Source organism: Chiloscyllium punctatum, chromosome 33 (genome assembly GCF_047496795.1).
Source record: "Chiloscyllium punctatum isolate Juve2018m chromosome 33, sChiPun1.3, whole genome shotgun sequence".
NCBI classification, from domain to species: Eukaryota; Metazoa; Chordata; class Chondrichthyes; order Orectolobiformes; family Hemiscylliidae; genus Chiloscyllium; species Chiloscyllium punctatum.
In genome coordinates, this window is record NC_092771.1 from 6268352 (window position 1) to 6291230 (window position 22879).

The 22879-nt window shown below is 45.8% G+C and overlaps 1 protein-coding gene across 2 annotated transcripts; it reads right to left on the reverse strand.

The window, feature by feature from the left end:
* Positions 1-1262: 1262 nt before the first annotated feature.
* Positions 1263-22188, reverse strand: LOC140458382 (RCC1 domain-containing protein 1-like). Of its 2 annotated transcripts, XR_011953484.1 has the most exons (9): positions 21931-22188; positions 14626-14859; positions 12245-12398; positions 10617-10738; positions 9553-9672; positions 5501-5680; positions 3377-3406; positions 2374-2952; positions 1263-2059 (listed from the first exon to the last, which is right to left on the reverse strand). XR_011953484.1 is itself a non-coding variant. In XM_072552846.1 (8 exons), exons 1-8 carry the CDS (start codon positions 22136-22138, stop codon positions 2804-2806), a joined length of 1197 nt encoding a protein of 398 aa, XP_072408947.1. In that variant the 5' UTR covers positions 22139-22188; the 3' UTR covers positions 1263-2803. The 2 variants fall into 2 exon arrangements, 1 of the variants encoding a protein (XP_072408947.1); XM_072552846.1 differs by having other exon boundaries at positions 1263-2952.
* Positions 22189-22879: the final 691 nt, after the last annotated feature.

The following is a 22879-nucleotide window of genomic DNA, read 5'->3' on the forward strand; positions in this document are numbered from 1 at the left end:
ACAAGGTGAGACCACATCTAGATCAGTTCTTTTCCCCCCAAGGAAGGATATCATTTCTTTGGAGGGAGTTCAGAAAATGTTCACGAGGGGGGTGATCTCCAGGATGGAGGAATAATCTTATGAGCAAAGACTAAGCAGGTTGAGATTTTACTCATTGGAGTATATAAGAATGATTGAGAGGTGGTCTTATTGAAACATCTGATTCTTAAGGGTCTTGACAAGATGAATGCTGAGAGGATGTTCCCCTCATTGGAGAATCTAGGACCAGAGGGCACAGTCTAAAACTGAGATGAGGAAGAATTTCTTCTCTCAGTGGGTTGTCTGTCTTTGGAACTCCTTGCCATAAACAGCTGTGGGGCAGAGTTCCTGTGCAAACTTAAGATTAAGAAGAGATTTTTGATCAGTTGGGGAATCAATGTTACAGGGAAAGGGCAGGAAAGTGGATGTGAGGAATGTTGGATCAGCCATGATCCTATAGAATGGTGGAGCAGACACGATGGACCAAATGGCCTATTCCGGTTCCTATTTCTTATGGTCATTCCGCCAAAGACCTACAATATTTTCCTTTTCAAGTATGTATCTAAATCCCTTCTGAAAGTTACTATCGAATCTGCTTCCAACAACCTTGAATCAAAATACAAAGATGTTTGAAGATCTGAAGCCACCAGCATTACCGTGAAGTATTTCTGAACTCCAAAAAATCTCTCTGTATTGTGCTGCAGAAGAGAAGAAAGTAAGTAACAAGCTTGAAGATAGATGTTTGACAGCTAGCAAGCAATGACAGGAAAAGAACTAAGTTTGGGGATTAATAAACCTGATGAACATACTTCACTGAACGCACATGTCTGTCATTTCTCATCCAGAGCGGGATAAATTTAAATCTTCCGAACAAGGCAGCCTGAGAATTTCCTTCAGATTGTAGAACACTGGTTCAATTCTGGAGAACTGTGTTTTAGCCTTCTCTCCTAGGTCAGCCACAGCCCTAAACATATTCATGGATAAAGAATCAAGGAGTAAAGGCAGATGATCAATTCCCATGCTTTGCCTGTTCAACCTATATGCACATCTGTACACCTCTGTGGAAGAAAGGCATCACTGATGTTAAATATAGAAGAAGGAGGCAGAACTCTTACTCAGACATGGTTAGAAATCACACAACACTAGGTTATAGTCCAACGGGTTTATTTGGAAGCACTAACTTTCGGAGCGCTGCTCCTTCAACAGCGGTCTGAAAGCTAGTGCTTCCAAATAAACCTTTTGTACTATAACCTAGTCTTGTGTCATTTCTAACTTTGTATACCCCAGTCCAACACTGGCGTCTCCAAATCATGATTACTCAAGATATATGCAGGAGACACAGACTATAATCTCAGGGAATTCTTTAGCGGGAGGTGGCTGAGCCAGTGCTAATTACATCTACATCCAAGTCAGAACACCAATTGCAAATTCTAATATCTGATGAAAAGGCTGCAAAAATAGCATCAAATATGGGCTATCACCTAATATCAACATCATGCTCAAAACTAGAAGGAAGAAATGAATCACGAGCTAGGTAAAAGAAGCCAGAGACCACAGGCCTTCATCTTTGACACTCCTTTACAGAAGTGAGCAGTGAGTAGTTCCATTAACCTGCTAAAAAGTGATTGCAGAGAAGTTACAACATTTTAAAATGCGTCAAATTAAAATGAAAAAGTGTTTAATTTCAAATTTCAAACATCTGATTGTTAGGTGCTGATAAAAATGCTTTTCTGTGATCTAAAATTCTTCATTTTAAAACCTTGTTAAACGTTACACATTTAACAGATTTCAAATAATGTTTGCAACTCGGAAAGTGCTAGAGGAAGCAGCTAAAGACAAAGTGATAAACAAGTTTTTCTCAAGATGGAGAGATGAAGCAGGTTGGAGCAATAGTGAAGAAGAGTACGGTGGTGGCTCAGTGGTTAGCACTGCTGCCTCAGTGCCAGGGACCCTGATTCGATTCCCGCCTCAGGTGACTGTGCGGAGTTTGCACATTCTCCCCATGTCCGCATGGGTTTCCTCCAGGTGCTCCGGTTTCTTCCTACAATCCAAAGATGTGCAGGTCAGGTGAATTGGTCATGCTAAATTGCCCGTAGTGTTAGGTGCATTAGTCGGGGTAAATATCGGGTAGGGGAATGGGTCTGAGTGGGTTATTCTTCGGAAGATCGGTGTGCACTTGTTGGGCCAAATGGCCTGTTTCCATACTGTGGGGAATCTATTCTTAAAAAAAAGACTAGAGTTGAGATGTTACAACAATTTACATGTTCAATTGAGCAATTGCCCATGAAATCTGATCTGCATGTGATGCTTGCTGCATCAATATGAACCAATAAGTTAATAAAGTCTCCAACTTACTGCTGTCCTAACAGCTGCTTCCTTCCCACGTCACTGGTTGTTCTGATTCCAATGTTTTAGCTTCAGTAAGACTTTCTCTTCCTGAAGTCATGTGAGCACTTTTGCTCTTCCAATACTTTATCCATTGTAGGTACTCTTCTCAAAAGGTCAAGACTAAAATTGTCCACAGACTAATTTTATCACAGAAGCACCACAGTCAAGCTCACCAAATGCAGTTCACTTGACAAATTAGCAACAAAGACCAGTCCATTTTGTCCCATTCCTACCCCACAGGAATGCCAATTAGTACCATGAGTAACTTAACAACAATTCAATTGACAATCGAGAGTTAATATAGTTCAGTGCTTGATTACTCACTGCACCACTGTGCTGAATTTTGACATGATCTCAATTGTATTTCAGTGACTGATAGAACAAAATCATCGAAGGTTCAAAATTCTTCTTGTTGTGCAAACACAAAAGTGTTCCATGTTCCACAAACAACATCGAGAACAGAAAGACGGTTTTGTACAAAGTACTCAACAAGTCTTGGAAGATCAGAACTATTAGTCTGTCCATGGCCAAGCTGCCCATAGTTACCTGGAAAACATGAATAATCTGTAAACAAACCTGTGAAAATAATACACTTGTATCCATACAAGAAAGTCACAAAGGACATCACTCAAATTGTTTTTGAAGCACAGTAACTGAAAATAGGAGAATGTATCTGCTGTTTTACAAAAGCAACATTCAACCACTTATCAACAAATTATATAATTAGTCTGTTTGATATTGTAATGGTTGCGCCAAAGGACACACAAAGAGCTTTAAGAATGCTATGGTATCTTCAATATCTGTCAGAACAGAAACGGATTCAAAAGATGGCATTTATAATAATGCTCAATACATCATGATTGGCAAGCTAGACTAAGAGCCCAAACTCTCAACCTTCTAGTGCAAAAAACCAGCTGAGTAAAGATCAACACAAAAGCTTATTTCAACCGCCAACAAGATTAATACTTACCCCAGCCCCAGGTGAAGAGGTTACCTTCCCCTGGAAAAGAGGGAAATTGATACGGTTCAAGTCAATAATAATATCAAAAATAATTTGGAGATTTATGAACATCAGGTTACATTCAGATCAGTTGCTGAATTGTAGAGAGCAGGCCCGAGGAGCCAAATGAAGCAAAGAATCCTTATTTTTTACGAACTGTGGTCTAAATTATGGGAGATGATGATGGCTTGAGAAAAGGAAATTGTGGAAGATGATATTTGCAGTTTTAAGAACATGTTACTGGAACACACTGACACCCCAATCCACAAATGTTACCTTATTCAAGCAACGAAGGAGAATTCTAGACAAAATTGCAGTCTAATTGTATTCACAGCAGTTTTGCCCATAGAGTTTTTTGATTTTTTTTCTGATCATGGTCAATTGTTCTGGGCTCAGTATAATAACGACCACTTTATTGGTTCCTGGTCCAGAGCTCTGTGTGGTCAATAGCAAAAGCTTCTAGCCTGGAGAGTGAAGGCACTTAAATCTCTTTCTCTCTCTCTCCTGTGTAAAGAAGAGATAGAAAATCTCCTGATATCCTCTCTCACTCACTGTTTCCTTGTAAATGCCCTTTCTATAAATTCCTGTGTTGAAAGGAAAACGAAAAGGAAAAAACACGTTCCTCAATTAATGATAGACTAAGGATCAATATATCCACAAACTTGTCATTAGCAAAGAAAGCTAAAATAAAACTAGTCATTGATATCTGTGATTCACACTAGTGGCAGAACTGTGTTTCAGTCTTTCTACTCACTCTCAACCCATAATACAGTACTTGTGTCTTCTCTTGGCTCACTGAGTGTATACTTGTGTGTGTTCAGGAACGTTAAAAAAAAGGGCAGAATTTAAGTTATAGAGTTAAAAGTTAGCAATTCATGTTTCTTTCCAGCCATTAGTTCAAAACAGTTTAATTACAGTAAATGGTTATTTACTTGCTAATAGTTAAATCCTGGTCTGTATATTATTTAAAAGTTGAATCGGTAAGGTAGATGCAGTTGGGCAATTCCATGATTGTATCAAATCTTTATAACTGTACGACTCCACATATAATGGGGTTTCACTTCCAATGCATTACCCTAGTGAATTGTGTCTAAGGCCTAATCCTGCTCCTAATTCATATGAGTTTTCCTTGACACATTTTACCATGGGGTGGCACGGTGGTTAGCACTGCTGCCTCACTGCGCCAGAGATGTGGGTTCAATTCCTGCCTCAGGCAACTGTCTGTGTGGAGTTTGCACATTCTCCCCCTGTCTGCGTGGGTTTCCCCCGGGTATTCCGGTTTCCTCCAACAGTCCAAGAAAAAAAACGGGCAGGATAGGTGAATTGGCTATGCTAAATTGCCCGTAGTGTTAGGTGAAGGGGTAAATGTAAGGTAATGGGTCCGGGCGGGTTGCTCATCAGAGGGTCAGTGTGGACTTGTTGGGTTGAAGGGCCTGTTTCCACATTGTAAGTAATCTAAAAAAAAGCCCATAAATAGAATTTCAATTGTAAGTTCAAGTTCTAAGGTTCGTTATTAATAGCAAATAAATAATGCCTCCACATCATGAAAGAAATGAAAATAAATCATTTATAATTTTGAGAACAGACTAATCTTCACTGATTTATCTCGTCGGCAATGTATTCAAATAATAAGACCCAAGAGCTTTAATGAAATTGCTATGACAGTTTATCACAAAGTGGTAGAAAGACATGTTAATGTTTCAAATATTAATTTAGCTTTATTGTATCATTCCCGTTTCAGTTTTAGCTTATTCTTCTCATTTTTAGTTTTGAGCGTTCCTTTTGGAGTAGATTTTCTGTTCACTACCAATAGTATGGCAAATCGATAATCTGGTAAATAGAATATAATACTTCATGCTTATCAGGACAGTCAGTACCAGTGAGTAACCTTCAGAGTTAACCATCTCATTTAGACAGCATGGAAGGAGATAGACTCTCCCAATGTTAAAATTCAACATTATCATATTAAAGTGACTTGTTTTACAATGGAGCTTAGTGGCTACATCCTGTGAACCTCTCAAAACAATCAGTTTTCTTCAAGTCAATTTACCAAGCCAAAAATATTATCAGTACTCAGTAATAGCTGTTACTTACTGGTGATGACCGCACTATGTCGTGACCCACAGCTCACTTTGCTGACCTCTGACTCTTCTGGTAAATCCAGCAGTGCGGGAAATGATTGAATTGAGATGAAGACGTTAGAATCATCCCCATCTGCTTTCTTATTTGCAGATTTTATAACCCTGTTGTTTGCATCACCCAAGGACGGCGTGACTGTGAGTAAAATGTATGTAAAATCAGAGACTAAGCTTAACGTTAATACATAAACATCAGCTAATCCTACTAAACAAAAAGTGAATACTTATTGCTGTTTAAAAATACTTAACATGAAAAGTGATGACCATGAAATGAATCACATCAAATATAAAGAAGTCATTGAGTAATTTGTCAGTTCTCATTGATGCTCAACCTGTGTCATTTGTATGCTGGGGCAATGCTGCAACGACGTAAGGTCACTAGTATGCATCTGCTCTGAATAACTTCAACTCTAATCTACACATGCTAATCTCTTACATTAGGTTAGTGCAAATCCAACATTGTAACTTCGCAGTGTGGTCTTCCCAAGGCCAACGTTCTGTAGAGACATGCTGAGAATTCAGTTACACTCAAAAAGACTGGCACAAAAACAAATGCAGTGGGAGCTTTTGGGTCAAGACAGTAAAATCACCATTTTTGAACGATTTTATGACTTTCAATGGCTTGAGAGTTTGTCTGCCTCATTTTTGGAGGTAATACTGTAATACCAAGGGGCATGGCAGAATCTGAGATAGCAACACACAGTTAAAACATTTAAACATTTGGACATGGAAAGCTTAGCTAATTAATAGAGCAAGCAGCTGAGCCACACCATTGGAAAACGTGTTTTTAAGAAAATATGTTTTATTATTATTTAATAGTATGGAATGTACAAATACATAACATAATTAAGCAGAGTCAGCATGGCTCCATGAAGGAGAAATCATACTTGGCAATTTCTAATGGTTCTTTGAGAAGGTAACAAGCAAGATATATAAAGGAGAATCAGTAGATGCAATACAGTTGGATTTCTAAAAGGCTTTTGACGTTTATTGTATGTAAGGCTACTTAAGTTAAAGGCCCATGTTGGGGGTAATAACTCAGCATGGATAGAGATTGGCTACAGCTGAAGAGTTTGGATAAAGGGGACATTTTCAGGATGGATGTAACTCAAAGTTCCACAAGAATTAGTACTGAGGCCACAGTTATGATATATATTAACAACGTGTTGATAGACGCAAACTTTGCAGATGACATGATAATAGGTGGGAAAAAAGTATTGAGGATGACACAAAATGAATGGGTAAAAATTGCACATGGAACACAATGTGAGAAAATGGAAGGAAAACGTATGGCTCTGCAATTTGATAGGATAAAGAGCTGAATAATAATTAGATGGAGAAAGACTGCAGAAATTTCCAGCACAGATGAATTTGGAGATCCTTGTGCATGAACCATAAAAAGCTGGCATCCAGATTCAGTGGGTAATAAGGAAGGCAAATGAACTGTTAAATTTTATTTTTAAAAAATGAAATGTAAAAATAGGGAATAAAAGCAAATTACTGTGAAGGCTGAAACAAACACAGAACACTGGTGAAACACAGCAAATCTGGCAGCATCTTTGGAGCGAGCAACAAAGAAAATGCTCCAAGTCTGATATAACTCTTCTGAAGAAGTCATATCAGACCGAAAACATAAACACTTTCTCTCTCCACAGGTGCTGCCAGACCTGTATTCTCTGTGTTTGATAAAAATAGGTAGGTCATGCAAAAACTACACAAGGCACTAGTCAGACCAGATCTGGAATACTGTGAACAGTTTTGGCTACTCTAACTAAGGAAAAATATTCTAGCATTGGAACCTTCCAGAGGTTCACTAGGTTGTTTGAGTAGGTTGGGTTTGTACTCACTGGAGTTTAGAAAATGAGAAGCTAATCTTATTGAAACATACACAATTCTTAGGTGGCTTGACAGTGTGGATGTAAAGAGATTTAGGAGCAGAGGATATGATACCTGTATCAGAGTAAGAAGTTGCCCATTTAAGACAGAGCAAGGAGAAATCTTTCCTCCCAACAAGTAATCAATCTGTGGAATTCTTCTCTGCAGAGGGCTGCAGTGGCTAGGTCAATAAGTATATTCAAGGATCAGATAGACTTTTAATCAGAAAAGAAATTGAGGGTTTCGGGGATAAGATAGGTAAGTGGAGTTGGGGATTTTCAGATCAGCCATGATCTCATGGAATGGAGGAGCAGGCTTGTTGGGCTGAATGGATACAGTTGCTCTTATGTTTTATGGTCACACTGACCAGGGAGGTTTCAGAATTGGCAGTCACTCATCTGAAATAGCTAATGGAACCATAGTAGACAACGCAACTACACTCAGTGTTCCTACGTTTAAATTCAAGCATTTTTCTCTCCCAATAAAGCAATTCTGCTTGAAAATGCACATGTCCACCAGATCAGTCCATAGGAACAGGAGTTGGCCAATCAGCCCATCAAGCTCCACCATTCAAATAGATCATGGCTTATCATCTGTTTCAACACCACTTTCCCACACACTCTCTGTATTCCTTGATGTCATTAGTCTTCCAAAATCTAGCAATTTTGGTTTTGTAAAAGCGCAATTATTGAGCTTCCACAGTACTCTAGAGTACAAAATTCCAATGATTCACCACCCTCTGAGTAAAGAACTTCCTCGTTTCAGTCTTAAACACTCTAACCTTATTCTGAGATTACGTTGCCTTGTTTTATACACATCAGCCAGAAGAAGCATTTTATCAACATCCCTGTGATGCCCGGTAAGAATTTTCTAAGTGCAATGTGATCACCTCTCATTCTTCAAAACTCTAAAGAGTACAGACACAGGTTTTTCTATATTTCCTCATAGCACAATTCTAAATCCCAGGGATTAGATGTTGAACCCTTGTTGCACTCTCTCTCTCTATGGCAAGTTTATCCTTCCTTATGTATCACTACAAGGTGATACAGGATTAGTTTCAGATGTGAGGTATTACATAACCAAACTGCAGTATTGCACAGTGTAAATTCAATACCTTGACCAATCGGAATGAACCTGCCTGGGTTAAAAGTTAAATAGAGGCTGAGAGTCAACTGTCAGTCATTGTTGACTAGTGTAATAGTTCTACCAGATTTCACTTGCCAACCCATGACTATTCCTCCCCCAATATTTTAAACTTGGCTTTCCCCTTAAAATGTTTTCCTTGTGAACTGTCCTGATGAGTGCAAGGCAAAAAGCTTCAACAAAAACATGTGTTGTTTTCTCCAACAATGCATTGGTGCATACATAGTGCAGCGATCCCCAAACATTTCCCATCCTTTGCATTTCAAAGCTTGAAAATTGCCATGATCCCTAATTAAAAAAGGTCAGTTATGTCACATCTATCATTTAAAAATTGTGATGATTTAGAAGAGATTTTATAGATGTAAGACCCAGGAAAGCTTCATGGCAGCCATTGCTGGGTTGTGGCTCATAAACCTGAAATGTCATCGGTTTCGGTATCCCAGAAATATTAAAACCCCTTTCTGCAACAAATGCTTAAAAGAACATTTTCAAGGAAAAGCACAAGTGACAAGAAATAGTTTCTTTTATTTTCAAAGAACATATAAGCTTTCATGAACATATACCACATTTCTTATATCTCTTTATGCATAGGGCAACCTGTGTGTACAAAATTTTCACACTGCAATATGAGACCATCTCACTTCTAGGAGGGAACAAAAGAATGAAACATAGTTAAAAAGTACACATTTTTTTCTGGCAATTAGTAGAAAAGAACACGTAATTTTATCACAAGCATTAGCAAAACATTAAACATATCTCTGCTTGTGTGAGACAACAGACTCTTCAAGACCATTAGTGATCTCGTCAGTCTTTGGATTATGCATAAAACAAACATTCATCCTTCAGTTGCACTACACATTAGTATTCACCAAGAGTGAAAAGCGTCAATGTAAAGAAGGAACATGTAGCATAGCAAGGGCAAATCTTGCAACTCAATTTTTGTTGAAAGTATCCTTACAGTTCAGAGGTACACAATAATTCTCATCTTACCCTTTCCTGAGAGCCCCTTCTGCCAAGAGGTCTTTCGCTGCTTCTCCTCAGAGCATGACTTCGCAGGAAGGCCCAACTGCCCAGACTCATTCCATCCCCACACATACAAATCTCCTGATGCTAAAGGGATTTAAAAAGAAAACACAAGGACAAATAATGGCAAGTTTTGAATAAATATATTCAGAAACCAGACTTACACATTTAAGTATTGCCAATGGCAGATGTGGGTAAACATCTAGACTTTATAACAGTTGTGCTTTAGATTCCTGTAATTTCTCAGTTATTCAGAGAGCCTTGACCAACTATTGTACCCCACTGTCATTCCTAAACAACCTATTTTAGAAACTGCTATTATTGGGTAAACGCATAGTGTTTACTGGAGTATACTGGAGTATACAATCCCCTGCTTGATTCTTGCTCTATTCTAAATTAGTTGATCCAAGTAAAGTCATCAGATGGACCTTAGAGAAACAAATCTTAATGCTACTGCTGTAAATGGCCATCCCTGGCCAATCAGATAAGGACAGGACCTGGCTCAAATGATATGGTTTCCTTAAATGAATATTCAGGCTCACAAATAAAAAGATCACATGAATGAGGCACCAGGGGTATGAGATGCTCCAGTATGCCTCAATATCTGCAGAGGCACAGGAGAAGAAACTAGGTGAAAAGTTGTTTTGGAACAGTCTTGTAGATGTGACACTCAGTTTCAGACATAAAGGCAGTGAAGGATAGAACAGGAGCCAAATGCAACAACCAGAGTCTTCTATTTATATTAGGTTAAATGAATCCCCAGTTCAAGTCCACTAGCTGAATACAATTAAAACACTTGGTTAATATACCATCAACAGCAAGGTCTGCCATCAGTACATGGAGAAAAGTGACCCTTATCAGCAAACAGTAGTGAGGATACTGACATAGTATTCCTATGGGGAAAAGAAACTGCACGACCATTTGTCTCCAGTACTACCAAATACCAGTGTCAGAGAAGGGCGTACGAGAGGAAGTTCAGGTGTCTGTAAATATATTGTAAATGAAGATGCTACTGCAGCAATATACCTTACCACTTGAACTCACAGAATGCCAGCCTCCAGCTGCTACTTCAGCCATAGCCAGCCCATGTAATGCCTCCACAATACGTGGTTCTGCTTCATCCTCAACACCACCATGTCCCAACTGACCATGCCTGCAAAAATATCACTACAATGAAAAACAAGCCTTGTTTCAATATCTTCAACAACCTTCAAGTTCCTTCCCAAAGTAAATCAGTCCCAAGAGGTTTCACAGACAAAAAAACAAATCAACAATAGCAGGAGTGACACCGTACAGAAAAGGTTGATACCGAAGATATTTGTAAAGATAGGAAATACGTAATGATGGATATATTCGGAGAATAGTGTTGAAAGAGCTGTAAGTTTAGAGAAGGAGATGTATTCTCAATTAAAATTACCATACAATGCTGTCAATGCTATTTTAATAAAGATCAGAGCACCTATAGAGGTGTGAAATCAGTTCCATGGTAACAACCACAAAGCATTTTCTAAACTGAAAGCTGTTCAGTTTTCATTTTTTTTCCCCAGATATTCTCTTTCCCCTAATGCTGGAGGTGCTTCTGTACTTTTGTAGTGGTGCTCACTGCCCTTCAGTACTTCATGCACAAGTCTGTATAATTAATCCCGGCACGTTATTTCTGCTTGAAATTTTATTATGGCCAAGTCCAATGCTGCCAAACCATGTTCACTTTCCAAATGGTTCAGTGGATATTAAACAGCAATTGGAACATTGGCTGGTACTTTTCACCATGGCCCAAGGGCAGTCATTCAGTGGTTACATCTAACCGTGATCAATCAACTCAGCAGAAACAAGCAAATAAACTAGACCTTCTTGTTTTTATGGTTTTTATTCTGCAATGGAGCATCAAGAATGCTCATTTTGTGGATTTCACTTCATCAGTTAATGGTATTTTAGATCCAGAATTATTGGATGGCTAAATTTAAGCTGTAACCAATCAAATCTACATTTCTTAATTCAAGGCCAAGTCCAATTTTCACATTATTGCTCCTGAGGTCAGAAGCATATTTCCACAAGTCAGGTCAAAATGTACCAGGTCAAATATCAAACAATGTACAATGCTTAATGTACAGGATAGTATAATTCAATATCATAACAAAGATTAAATCAAGTACGTACAGAATGAAATAATGGTTTGAAAACTGAAGCAGAATTGATCTTAAAGATAAAATCAATATTAAGTGAATGGGAGATATGGTACAATGATCAGAGCTATTTTCAGAATATCTAACATTACCACTGAATTTTAACCATATTTAGAGGCTCTAATATCAAAAACAATAACAAGCAATTATATAACACCTTTAATATTAATAAAAGATAGAAAGTGACATCATGCTATATAAGAAATTTTTAAAATTTACATCAGCTTGTTATGGTCACTAATGACAAATGGGAATTCCATCATCACTTCAAATTTAGGCAAAAAATAGTGTTTTAACCCACATGGGTCATGCATAGATCCCTTAAGACTGGGTACAAAAACATATTTGAATAACTAGATTTAAACCAACCTCTTGGTTGCTACTGAATCCTTTTAACAACTGTTATGTTGAGTCTAAAATCTAGAATATTAGTCAATAATCTACGAGCACACACATAGCTACAGAGTAAGTCTTACCGTCCTGAGCCCCAGGAATACACTGTTAAATCACAACTCAGGAGGACAGCATGCTCACTGCCAAGTGCCAGCTTTCTCGCACGAAGTTGTGGTGACAATGGTTTGTAAAATGGAGGTGTTGTTGTGACATATCCACCAGGGATCAGTGGAAGTGCTTAGAGGGGGAAAACAGAGGAATAAAATAAGTGTTTTACCTTGTCATTCCCTGGTAATTAGAAAAACTACCCAAAGTGGCAAAAACATAAAGACGTAGTGTCTTCACTGAGTTAATAAATTAATTAGTTTGGATGAAAAAAAGGTGTTTTAATGGCATCTGTGTTCCTGGGCCAGATAACAGTAACTCAGCCCAAGGTGCCACTCCACATCATTACCCAGCTCTTCCAATTGCAACACAAAATGTATAGTCAATCAACAACAGTAAAAGAAGATTAATGTATTCACAATAAAGTTTCTAAGAGTCATGGTACAATTTTACAGCATGTTTAGGTTCTTCTCTTGCTTCTTAAATTAGGGAGAGTGAAGCAAGTTATAGCACCCCCACCATCTTGGCACAGAATCAGGGACTGTCAGGCCCTGTGACTTGTTATTAATCTCAGCCATGTATTTAACCAGCAAGCCACATCAGTCAAATTGAATTCTCTTTGAGGAGTAATGTGATCCTGATGCATAAGTCAACTGCACATCTTGATTAATGAGAGGAGAGCACTAAGTCATCTTCCACTGATTTAAACATCACCAGGAACCATTCCCAATTAATTCCCTGTTTCCTCATGGCAGAAAATATAACATTGCAGCATTAACTGTATTCCAACACCTGCACAGTGGAATCAAATTCAATGTAGAGTGTGTTTATACAACAACTGTACTGAAATTATAAGCAAGTGAATATCCTTTCAAAGATTACCAAGAGAGTTTAAACATTGTTCTCAGCAATGGGATTTTGGGTTGGCTGTTGTACAAAGTACTCAACTTACCTCTACAGGAGATATTGTCACAACACATTAGCTCTGAATGCAGAAACTGTTTTTCAATGTCCTAATGTGCAGCATACCAATGAATATTAAACATTAATTTAGCTTTAGATACAAGTACTCAATAAATAGGTTAGTTCAATAATTGGGTGTAATTGCTGCAGAACAATGTTATTCATTATCAGTGCCAATGGCCACAAACTTACCAAATGTCTTATTCAAGAGCTGCTCTGATCAGTGTGTAATTACAAATGACAGCACATTGAACTTCACCTGTGATTTTCCAATTCATATCAGTAATGTCACTGTGTAGACTTCCCCACACAAAGAAAAACAAAACAAGCTTACTGCAAATACACAATGTCACTTTAATGGGGGGGAGCCTCATTCACCAGACAAACGCCAGGACAGGTCTAACGTGTCTTGCCAGTAATGTGTTAAATTTTACTCTTCTAAACTGAAAGTAAAACTTCCTTGCACTGTTCCCACCAAACACTCCCACGACAAGGACAACACAGGGATACATACAGAGTAAAACTTTCTCTACATGTTCCCATCAAACACTCCCAGGACAGAGAGAGTTTGAGATAGATGTTAGATTCTAAGCTAGGGCTGCACAACAGAGTTCAAGTGGCTTTAAATGGAAGCCAAAAGACAAAAAGCAGCAAATCTTCTAACTGCCATACTGTAAGCACCAGGGATCTATCAACACTGAGTTATTACCAGTGTTAATTGAAACAAATTTGAAATTTGAAACAAATTTTACCAAAGCATGAACCAACAGCATCTAATTACAAAAAAAACCCATCCCATTTCAAATTCTTCTATATGTATGTGGTGAGAAATCTATTTGAAGACCCTTAATACTTAGGAAAATATTGATAAATTGGCAAAAGTCTCTGACTACAAGATTTGATTAACTCAGTTATAGTAATTTGACATTCCTGATGAAGGGCTTCTGCCCAAAATGTCAACTCTCCTGCTCCTCGGATGGTGTCTGACTTGCTATGCTTTACCAGCGCCACACTTTTTGATATAGTAATTAGCAGCTCAGTTACACACACTTGAAAGTTCAATTCCATCTCTGCTGATGGAGTCGGTCTCAGCTGGTACTCAATATTACCACTGACTTGAATTATACTACCTACAAGATGAGGGAAGAAATAGGCACATGAAAGAAAAAGTCGGAAGTCTGCTCCAAACCTAGCATCTAGAGACTATACACAGATAGGGCCAAATCACACCTCCAACTGAAACTGAGCCACTAATGAACCATTGGCATCTATGTTTATATATACAGCAAGGAAATAGCCCAAGGAGGCAGAAAATGCATGAAAATATTAAAAAAGCAAAAGAGAGCAGTAGGAATAGGAGCAGGTGAAAGGCTTGTACTGCATTTTAGTTACCAACCTGTACATTGCTTTTCCCCGTTCTTCAGCTGCCTCGTCCAAGTCAAGTCACCAGTGGCCGCTCCAGTACAAAGCTTCTGGATATCCCTGCATTCCACTCTATCCTGCCATAACATTAATAAGTACTTCTCAGAGGACAGGATGTCCGTGCAATCCTGATGGGCTTGCTTATTAATGCACATCTGTCGCCAAGGGCAACCATCAACAAAGCCGAACAAATAAGTAGATCCATCATCTGAAACAAAACTGAAATAAGTTAATGAGATGCAACGATTTCTTTGGGTTTATTCTGCCTACAAAAAACTAGAATGGAAGATAAAATCATTTAATGATATTAATCTGTAAACCTGTTTTTTTACCTTCCCCTGAAAGCACTGATCCAAGCATTTTTCCATTACATTTTTAATGGGCCAACTTTCACCTTAATAGAAGTACTGCTCGTTTGCAATTGTAATGGGCCAAGATGCAGAAAACATCAGTATTGAAACAAACTGTTGACCAGCTTTAATAAAATTCAATTGGATAGATTTTGTTAGATATGGGGACCAGGGTATATGAAGTAAAGGCACCATCCCTGAGGAAACACAGGAGCACTATGGCATATTTGGGAACATGTAGCCCTGAGAATCCTCAACATTGTGCCTTGAGTAACTGGAGTCAATGTCAAACACCATCAAGAAAACCTCATGACTGCCACTTACCACCCTACTTTAGCTATCAGTAACTCCTCCACCTTTTGATTTCAAAAACAAATGAAGAATAAAAATAGTGAATAAAAGCAAAATACTGCAGAACCTAGAATACTGAAGCTGGAGAAACTTAGCGGGTCTGGGAATATCTATAGAGTGTAACACGGGAGCAGATTAGGCATGATGTTATGGAATGGCAAAGCAGGCTCAAGGGGCTGAATAGCTTACTTATGCTTCTAATTTGCACGTTCAGAATTGTTTCTTGTGCGTGCATATAACTTGCAGACTCATGGCTCTGGATGCAAATATTTTCCACCTCAGAATCGCCACAATCACCAGAGACATCCCCTACCTAAGACTCTTCCCCAACTCACCTGACTCCACCCCTCATTCCTGAGACTCAATCTCATCCCATCCCATCCCCATACTCTACCCCTCCCCGAGACCCCATTCCTAGACACTGTCCCCTCACGTTGCTAAAAATCACACAACACCAGGTTATAGTCCCACAGGTTTAATAGGAAGCACTAGCTTTCGGAGCGTCGCTCCTTCATCAGGTGGTTGTGCTCTCACCCTGACATTCCACCACCTTTCCTCACATATTCTGCCTCCTTCCCCACAGACCCCACCTCCTTTCCCACAGAACCCCATCTCCTTTCCCAGGCTCCACCTCCTTTCCCACAGACCCCCGCCTCCTTTCCCAGACCCCGCCTCCTCTTCCACAGACCCCTGCCTCCTTTCCCAACGACCCCAGCCTTCTTTCCCAAACTCCACCTCCTTTCCCACAGACCCCCGCCTCCTTTCCCAACGACTCCACCTCCTTTCCCAACGACTCCCATCTCCTTTCCCAACGACTCCCATCTCCTTTCCCAACGACTCCCATCTCCTTTCCCACAGACCCCCACCTCCTTTTCCACAGACCCCCACCTCCTTTTCCACAGACCCCCACCTCCTTTCCCACAGACACCCGGCTCCTTTCCCAGACCCCCGCCTCCTCTTCCACAGACCCACGCCTCCTTTCCCAACAACTCTACCTCCTATCCCACAGAACCCCGCCTCCTTTCCCAGACCCCCACCTCCTTTCCCAATGACCCCGCCTCCTTTCCCAACGACCCCTGCCTCCTTTCCCAACGACCCCTGCCTCCTTTCCCAACGACCCCTGCCTCCTTTCCCAGACTCCACCTCCTTTCCCACAGACCCCCGCCTCCTTTCCCAGACACCCGCCTCCTTTCCCAGACCCCCGCCTCCTTTCCCACAGACACCTGGCTCCTTTCCCACAGACACCCGGCTCCTTTCCCACAGACACCCGGCTCCTTTCCCACAGACACCCGGCTCCTTTCCCACAGACACCCGGCTCCTTTCCCAGACCCCCGCCTCCTTTCCCACAGACACCCGGCTCCTTTCCCACAGACACCCGGCTCCTTTCCCACAGACACCCGGCTCCTTTCCCAGACTCCACCTCCTTTCCCAGACCCCGCGCCTCCTCTTCCACAGACCCCCGCCTCCTTTCCCAACGACCCCCGCCTCCTTTCCCAGACTCTACCTCCTTTCCCACAGACCCCCGCCTCCTTTCCCAACGACTCCTGCCTCCTTTCCCAACGACCCCTGCCTCCTTTCCCAACGACCACTGCCTCCTTTCCCAGACCCCGCCTCCTTTCCCACAGACCCCCACCTCCTTTCCCAGACCCCCGCCTCCTTTCCCACAGATCCCCGCCTCCTTTCCCAACGAACCCTGCCTCCTTTCCCAGACCCCGCCTCCTTTCCCACAGATCCCCGCCTCCTTTCCCACAGACCCCCGCCTCCTTTCCCACAGACCCCCGCCTCCTTTCCCACAGACCCCCGCCTCCTTTCCCACAGACCCCCGCCTCCTTTCCCACAGACCCCCGCCTCCTTTCCCACAGACACCCGGCTCCTTTCCCAGACCCCCGGCTCCTTTCCCACAGACACCCGGCTCCTTTCCCAGACCCCCCGCCTCCTCTTCCACAGACCCCCGCCTCCTTTCCCAACGACCCCCGCCTCCTTTCCCAGACTCGACCTCCTTTCCCACAGACCCCCACCTCCTTTCCCAACGACTCCGCCTCCTTTCCCAACGACTCCTTCCTCCTTTCCCAACGACCCCTGCCTCCTTTCCCAACGACCCCTGCCTCCTTTCCCAACGACCCCTGCCTCCTTTCCCAGACCCCCGCCTCCTTTCCCACAGACCCCCGCCTCCTTTCCCACAGACCCCCGCCTCCTTTCCCACAGACCCCCGCCTCCTTTCCCACAGACCCCCGGCTCCTTTCCCACAGACCCCCGGCTCCTTTCCCACAGACCCCCGGCTCCTTTCCCAAAGACACCCGGCTCCTTTCCCAAAGACACCCGGCTCCTTTCCCAAAGACACCCGGTTCCTTTCCCTGACCCCCGCCTCCTCTTCCACAGACCCCCGCCTCCTTTCCCAACGACCCCCGCCTCCTTTCCCAGACTCGACCTCCTTTCCCACAGACCCCGCCTCCTTTCCCAACGACCCCTGCCTCCTTTCCCAGACTCCACCTCCTTTCCCACAGACCCCCGCCTCCTTTCCCAGACCCCCGCCTCCTTTCCCAACGGCTCCACCTCCTTTCCCAGACCCCCGCCTCCTTTCCCAACGACTCCACCTCCTTTCCCAACGACCCCTGCCTCCTTTCCCATCGACTCCACCTCCTTTCCCACAGACCCCTGCCTCCTTTCCCACAGACCCCCGCCTCCTTTCCCAGACCCCCGCCTCCTTTCCCAACGACTCCACCTCCTTTCCCACAGACCCCCGCCTCCTTTCCCACAGACCCCTGCCTCCTTTCCCACAGACCCCCGCCTCCTTTCCCAGACCCCCGCCTCCTTTCCCAACGACTCCACCTCCTTTCCCACAGACCCCCGCCTCCTTTCCCAACGACTCCACCTCCTTTCCCACAGACCCCTGCCTCCTTTCCCACAGACCCCCGCCTCCTTTCCCACAGACACCCGGCTCCTTTCCCAGACCCCTACCTCCTTTCCCACAGACACCCGGCTCCTTTCCCACAGACCCCCGCCTCCTTTCCCACAGACACCCGGCTCCTTTCCCACAGACCCCGCCTCCTTTCCCACAGACACCCGGCTCCTTTCCCACAGACCCCTACCTCCTTTCCCACAGACACCCGGCTCCTTTCCCAGACCCCCCGCCTCCTCTTCCACAGACCCCCGCCTCCTTTCCCAACGTCCCCCGCCTCCTTTCCCAGACTCGACCTCCTTTCCCACAGACCCCCGCCTCCTTTCCCAACGACCCCCGCCTCCTTTCCCAACGACTCCTGCCTCCTTTCCCAACGACTCCTGCCTCCTTTCCCACAGACCCCCGCCTCCTTTCCCAGACCCCCGCCTCCTTTCCCAACGACCCCCGCCTCCTTTCCCAACGACTCCTGCCTCCTTTCCCACAGACCCCCACCTCCTTTCCCAGACCCCCACCTCCTTTCCACAGACCCCGCCTCCTTTCCCAACGACACCCGCCTCCTTTCCCAACGACCCCCGCCTCCTTTCCCAACGACCCCTGCCTCCTTTCCCAGACCCCCGCCTCCTTTCCCACAGACCCCCGCCTCCTTTCCCACAGACCCCCGCCTCCTTTCCCACAGACCCCCGCCTCCTTTCCCAAAGACACCCGGCTCCTTTCCCAAAGACACCCGGCTCCTTTCCCAAAGACACCCGGCTCCTTTCCCAAAGACACCCGGTTCCTTTCCCTGACCCCCGCCTCCTCTTCCACAGACCCCCGCCTCCTTTCCCAACGACCCCCGCCTCCTTTCCCAGACTCGACCTCCTTTCCCACAGACCCCCGCCTCCTTTCCCACAGACCCCCGCCTCCTTTCCCAGACCCCCGCCTCCTTTCCCAACGACTCCACCTCCTTTCCCAACGACTCCACCTCCTTTCCCAACGACTCCACCTCCTTTCCCAACGACTCCACCTCCTTTCCCACAGACCCCCGCCTCCTTTCCCAACGACTCCACCTCCTTTCCCACAGACCCCCGCCTCCTTTCCCAACGACTCCACCTCCTTTCCCACAGACCCCCGCCTCCTTTCCCACAGACCCCCGCCTCCTTTCCCAGACCCCCGCCTCCTTTCCCAACGACTCCACCTCCTTTCCCACAGACCCCCGCCTCCTTTCCCAACGACTCCACCTCCTTTCCCACAGACCCCCGCCTCCTTTCCCACAGACCCCCGCCTCCTTTCCCACAGACCCCCGCCTCCTTTCCCACAGACCCCCGCCTCCTTTCCCACAGACCCCCGCCTCCTTTCCCACAGACACCCGGCTCCTTTCCCAGACCCCTACCTCCTTTCCCACAGACACCCGGCTCCTTCCCCAGACCCCCGCCTCCTTTCCCACAGACCCCCACCTCCTTTCCCACAGACACCCGGCTCCTTTCCCACAGACACCCGGCTCCTTCCCCAGACCCCTACCTCCTTTCCCAGACCCCTACCTCCTTTCCCACAGACACCCGGCTCCTTTCCCACAGACCCCCGCCTCCTTTCCCACAGACACCCGGCTCCTTTCCCACAGACCCCCGCCTCCTTTCCCAGACCCCTACCTCCTTTCCCACAGACACCCAGCTCCTTTCCCAGACCCCCCGCCTCCTCTTCCACAGACCCCCGCCTCCTTTCCCAACGACCCCCGCCTCCTTTCCCAGACTCGACCTCCTTTCCCACAGACCCCCACCTCCTTTCCACAGACCCCGCCTCCTTTCCCAACGACTCCTGCCTCCTTTCCCAACGACCCCCGCCTCCTTTCCCAACGACCCCCGCCTCCTTTCCCAACGACCCCCGCCTCCTTTCCCAGACCCCCACCTCCTTTCCCAGACCCCCACCACCTTTCCCAGACCCCCACCACCTTTCCACAGATCCCGCCTCCTTTCCCAACGACCCCCGCCTCCTTTCCCAACGACTCCCGCCTCCTTTCCCAACGACCCCCGCCTCCTTTCCCAACGACCCCTGCCTCCTTTCCCAACGACCCCCGCCTCCTTTCCCAACGACCCCCGCCTCCTTTCCCAACGACCCCCGCCTCCTTTCCCACAGACCCCCGCCTCCTTTCCCACAGACCCCCGCCTCCTTTCCCACAGACCCCCGCCTCCTTTCCCAGACCCCTACCTCCTTTCCCACAGACACCCGGCTCCTTTCCCAACGACTCCACCTCCTTTCCCACAGACCCCCGCCTCCTTTCCCAACGACTCCACCTCCTTTCCCACAGACCCCCGCCTCCTTTCCCACAGACCCCCGCCTCCTTTCCCACAGACCCCCGCCTCCTTTCCCACAGACCCCCGCCTCCTTTCCCACAGACACCCGCCTCCTTTCCCACAGACACCCGCCTCCTTTCCCAGACCCCTACCTCCTTTCCCACAGACACCCGGCTCCTTCCCCAGACCCCCGCCTCCTTTCCCACAGACCCCCACCTCCTTTCCCACAGACACCCGGCTCCTTTCCCACAGACACCCGGCTCCTTCCCCAGACCCCTACCTCCTTTCCCACAGACACCCGGCTCCTTTCCCACAGACCCCCGCCTCCTTTCCCACAGACACCCGGCTCCTTTCCCACAGACCCCCGCCTCCTTTCCCAGACCCCTACCTCCTTTCCCACAGACACCCAGCTCCTTTCCCAGACCCCCCGCCTCCTCTTCCACAGACCCCCGCCTCCTTTCCCAACGACCCCCGCCTCCTTTCCCAGACTCGACCTCCTTTCCCACAGACCCCCACCTCCTTTCCACAGACCCCGCCTCCTTTCCCAACGACTCCTGCCTCCTTTCCCAACGACCCCCGCCTCCTTTCCCAACGACCCCCGCCTCCTTTCCCAGACCCCCACCTCCTTTCCCAGACCCCCACCACCTTTCCCAGACCCCCACCACCTTTCCACAGATCCCGCCTCCTTTCCCAACGACCCCCGCCTCCTTTCCCAACGACTCCCGCCTCCTTTCCCAACGACCCCCGCCTCCTTTCCCAACGACCCCTGCCTCCTTTCCCAACGACCCCCGCCTCCTTTCCCAACGACCCCTGCCTCCTTTCCCAACGACCCCCGCCTCCTTTCCCACAGACCCCCGCCTCCTTTCCCACAGACCCCCGCCTCCTTTCCCAACGACCCCCGCCTCCTTTCCCAGACCCCCACCTCCTTTCCACAGACCCCCGGCTCCTTTCCCACAGACACCCGGCTCCTTCCCCAGACCCCTGCCTCCTTTCCCAGACCCCTGCCTCCTTTCCCAGACCCCCGCCTCCTTTCACACAAACCCCCGCCTCCTTTCACACAAACCCCTGCCTCCTTTCCCAGACACCCGGCTCCTTCCCCAGACCCCCGGCTCCTTCCCCAGACCCCCGGCTCCTTCCCCAGACCCCTGCCTCCTTTCCCAACGACCCCAGCCTCCTTTCCCAGACCCCGCCTCCTTTCCCACAGACCCCGCCTCCTTTCCCACAGACCCCACCTCCTTTCCCACAGACCCCACCTCCTTTCCCACAGACCCCACCTCCTTTCCCACAGACCCCACCTCCTTTCCCACAGACCCCGCCGATCCCTTGAGACTCCACCCCCTTGCCGTGGGGAACCTTCCTTCACCTTGAGGCTCACCCCTCCCTGTACCACATGAAGCCTCTTGAGTCCTAACCTCCCAGGCAGGCAGTGTAACTCCAGGCTGGGCTCATCTTCCTCAGGGAGGATCTGTCCGCCGGCCGTTGTCCGGCTTTCCCCGGGCTGTGCACGGTCACCGTGACGGGCTCCAGGACTTTCCCGTCCCCCTCGCGCTCCCTCCGGTTGGCGACCTGCCCGAACTGATTAAACCCGAAGCCAAACCAGCGACCAGTGGACACCGCCATTTCCCGAGGGGCTACCACCCACCAAATTCACGAAGATCCAATCGCGCAGACTCAGAAAACACCAGAGTCCTCACTCCCAGCAGGCAGCGCGAAACCATACGACCTCACTCCCAGAATCCACTGCACTATGCCCATACAATTAGCCCAACAGGTTTATTTGGAAGTAGTTGCTAGTGCTTTCAATTAAACCTGTTGGACTATAACCTGGTGTTATGTGATTTTAACTTTGAACACCTCAGTTCAACACCAAATCATACAATTAGCTGCTGCAAAAAGATAAGTGACTTTATTGCTGATTATTTTTATAACTGGAAGGAATGTACATGCAAATGGTGCCGTCTATTCCTTTGCACTTTACAGCCAAATAACAAGATTTGTAAGAAAAAAAAGCGACAAGAGGATACGAACTCTGGTACAATATATAGAAATGTTGAATTGCACACAATGCACAATCATCAAATTGAACCAGGATTACACAGCACCCTTAGCCGCCACAAGAACAGCTAAATATATGAATCCTTATTATTACTTTCAAATATTTTGCTTCCCAGTGAATTTATCAATTTGGCAATATATACAATGATAGTGATTTTTAAATTGCTGCAAAAATTAATGAACAGGGCTCTTGAGGCACTGTTGTCGTGTCCCTACCTGAATCAGGAGACCCAGGGGAGAGGGAGGGGGAGGGGTGGAGAGAGGGAGGGGGAGGGGTGGGGAGAGGGAGGGGTGGGGAGAGGGAGG

Excerpts from the sequence above, each read along its gene's own strand:
- LOC140458382 (XM_072552846.1), bottom strand. The coding sequence starts at position 22,138 with ATGGCGGTGTCCACTGGTCGCTGGTTTGGCTTCGGGTTTAATCAGTTC. Across the intron at positions 12,399-14,625 it reads CGGGGAAAAGCAATGTACAG|CACTTCCACTGATCCCTGGT; the intron begins GTTGGTAACTAA and ends TCCCCCTCTAAG. Across the intron at positions 3,407-5,500 it reads ACATAGTGCGGTCATCACCA|GGGAAGGTAACCTCTTCACC; the intron begins GTAAGTAACAGC and ends CCTCTTTTCCAG.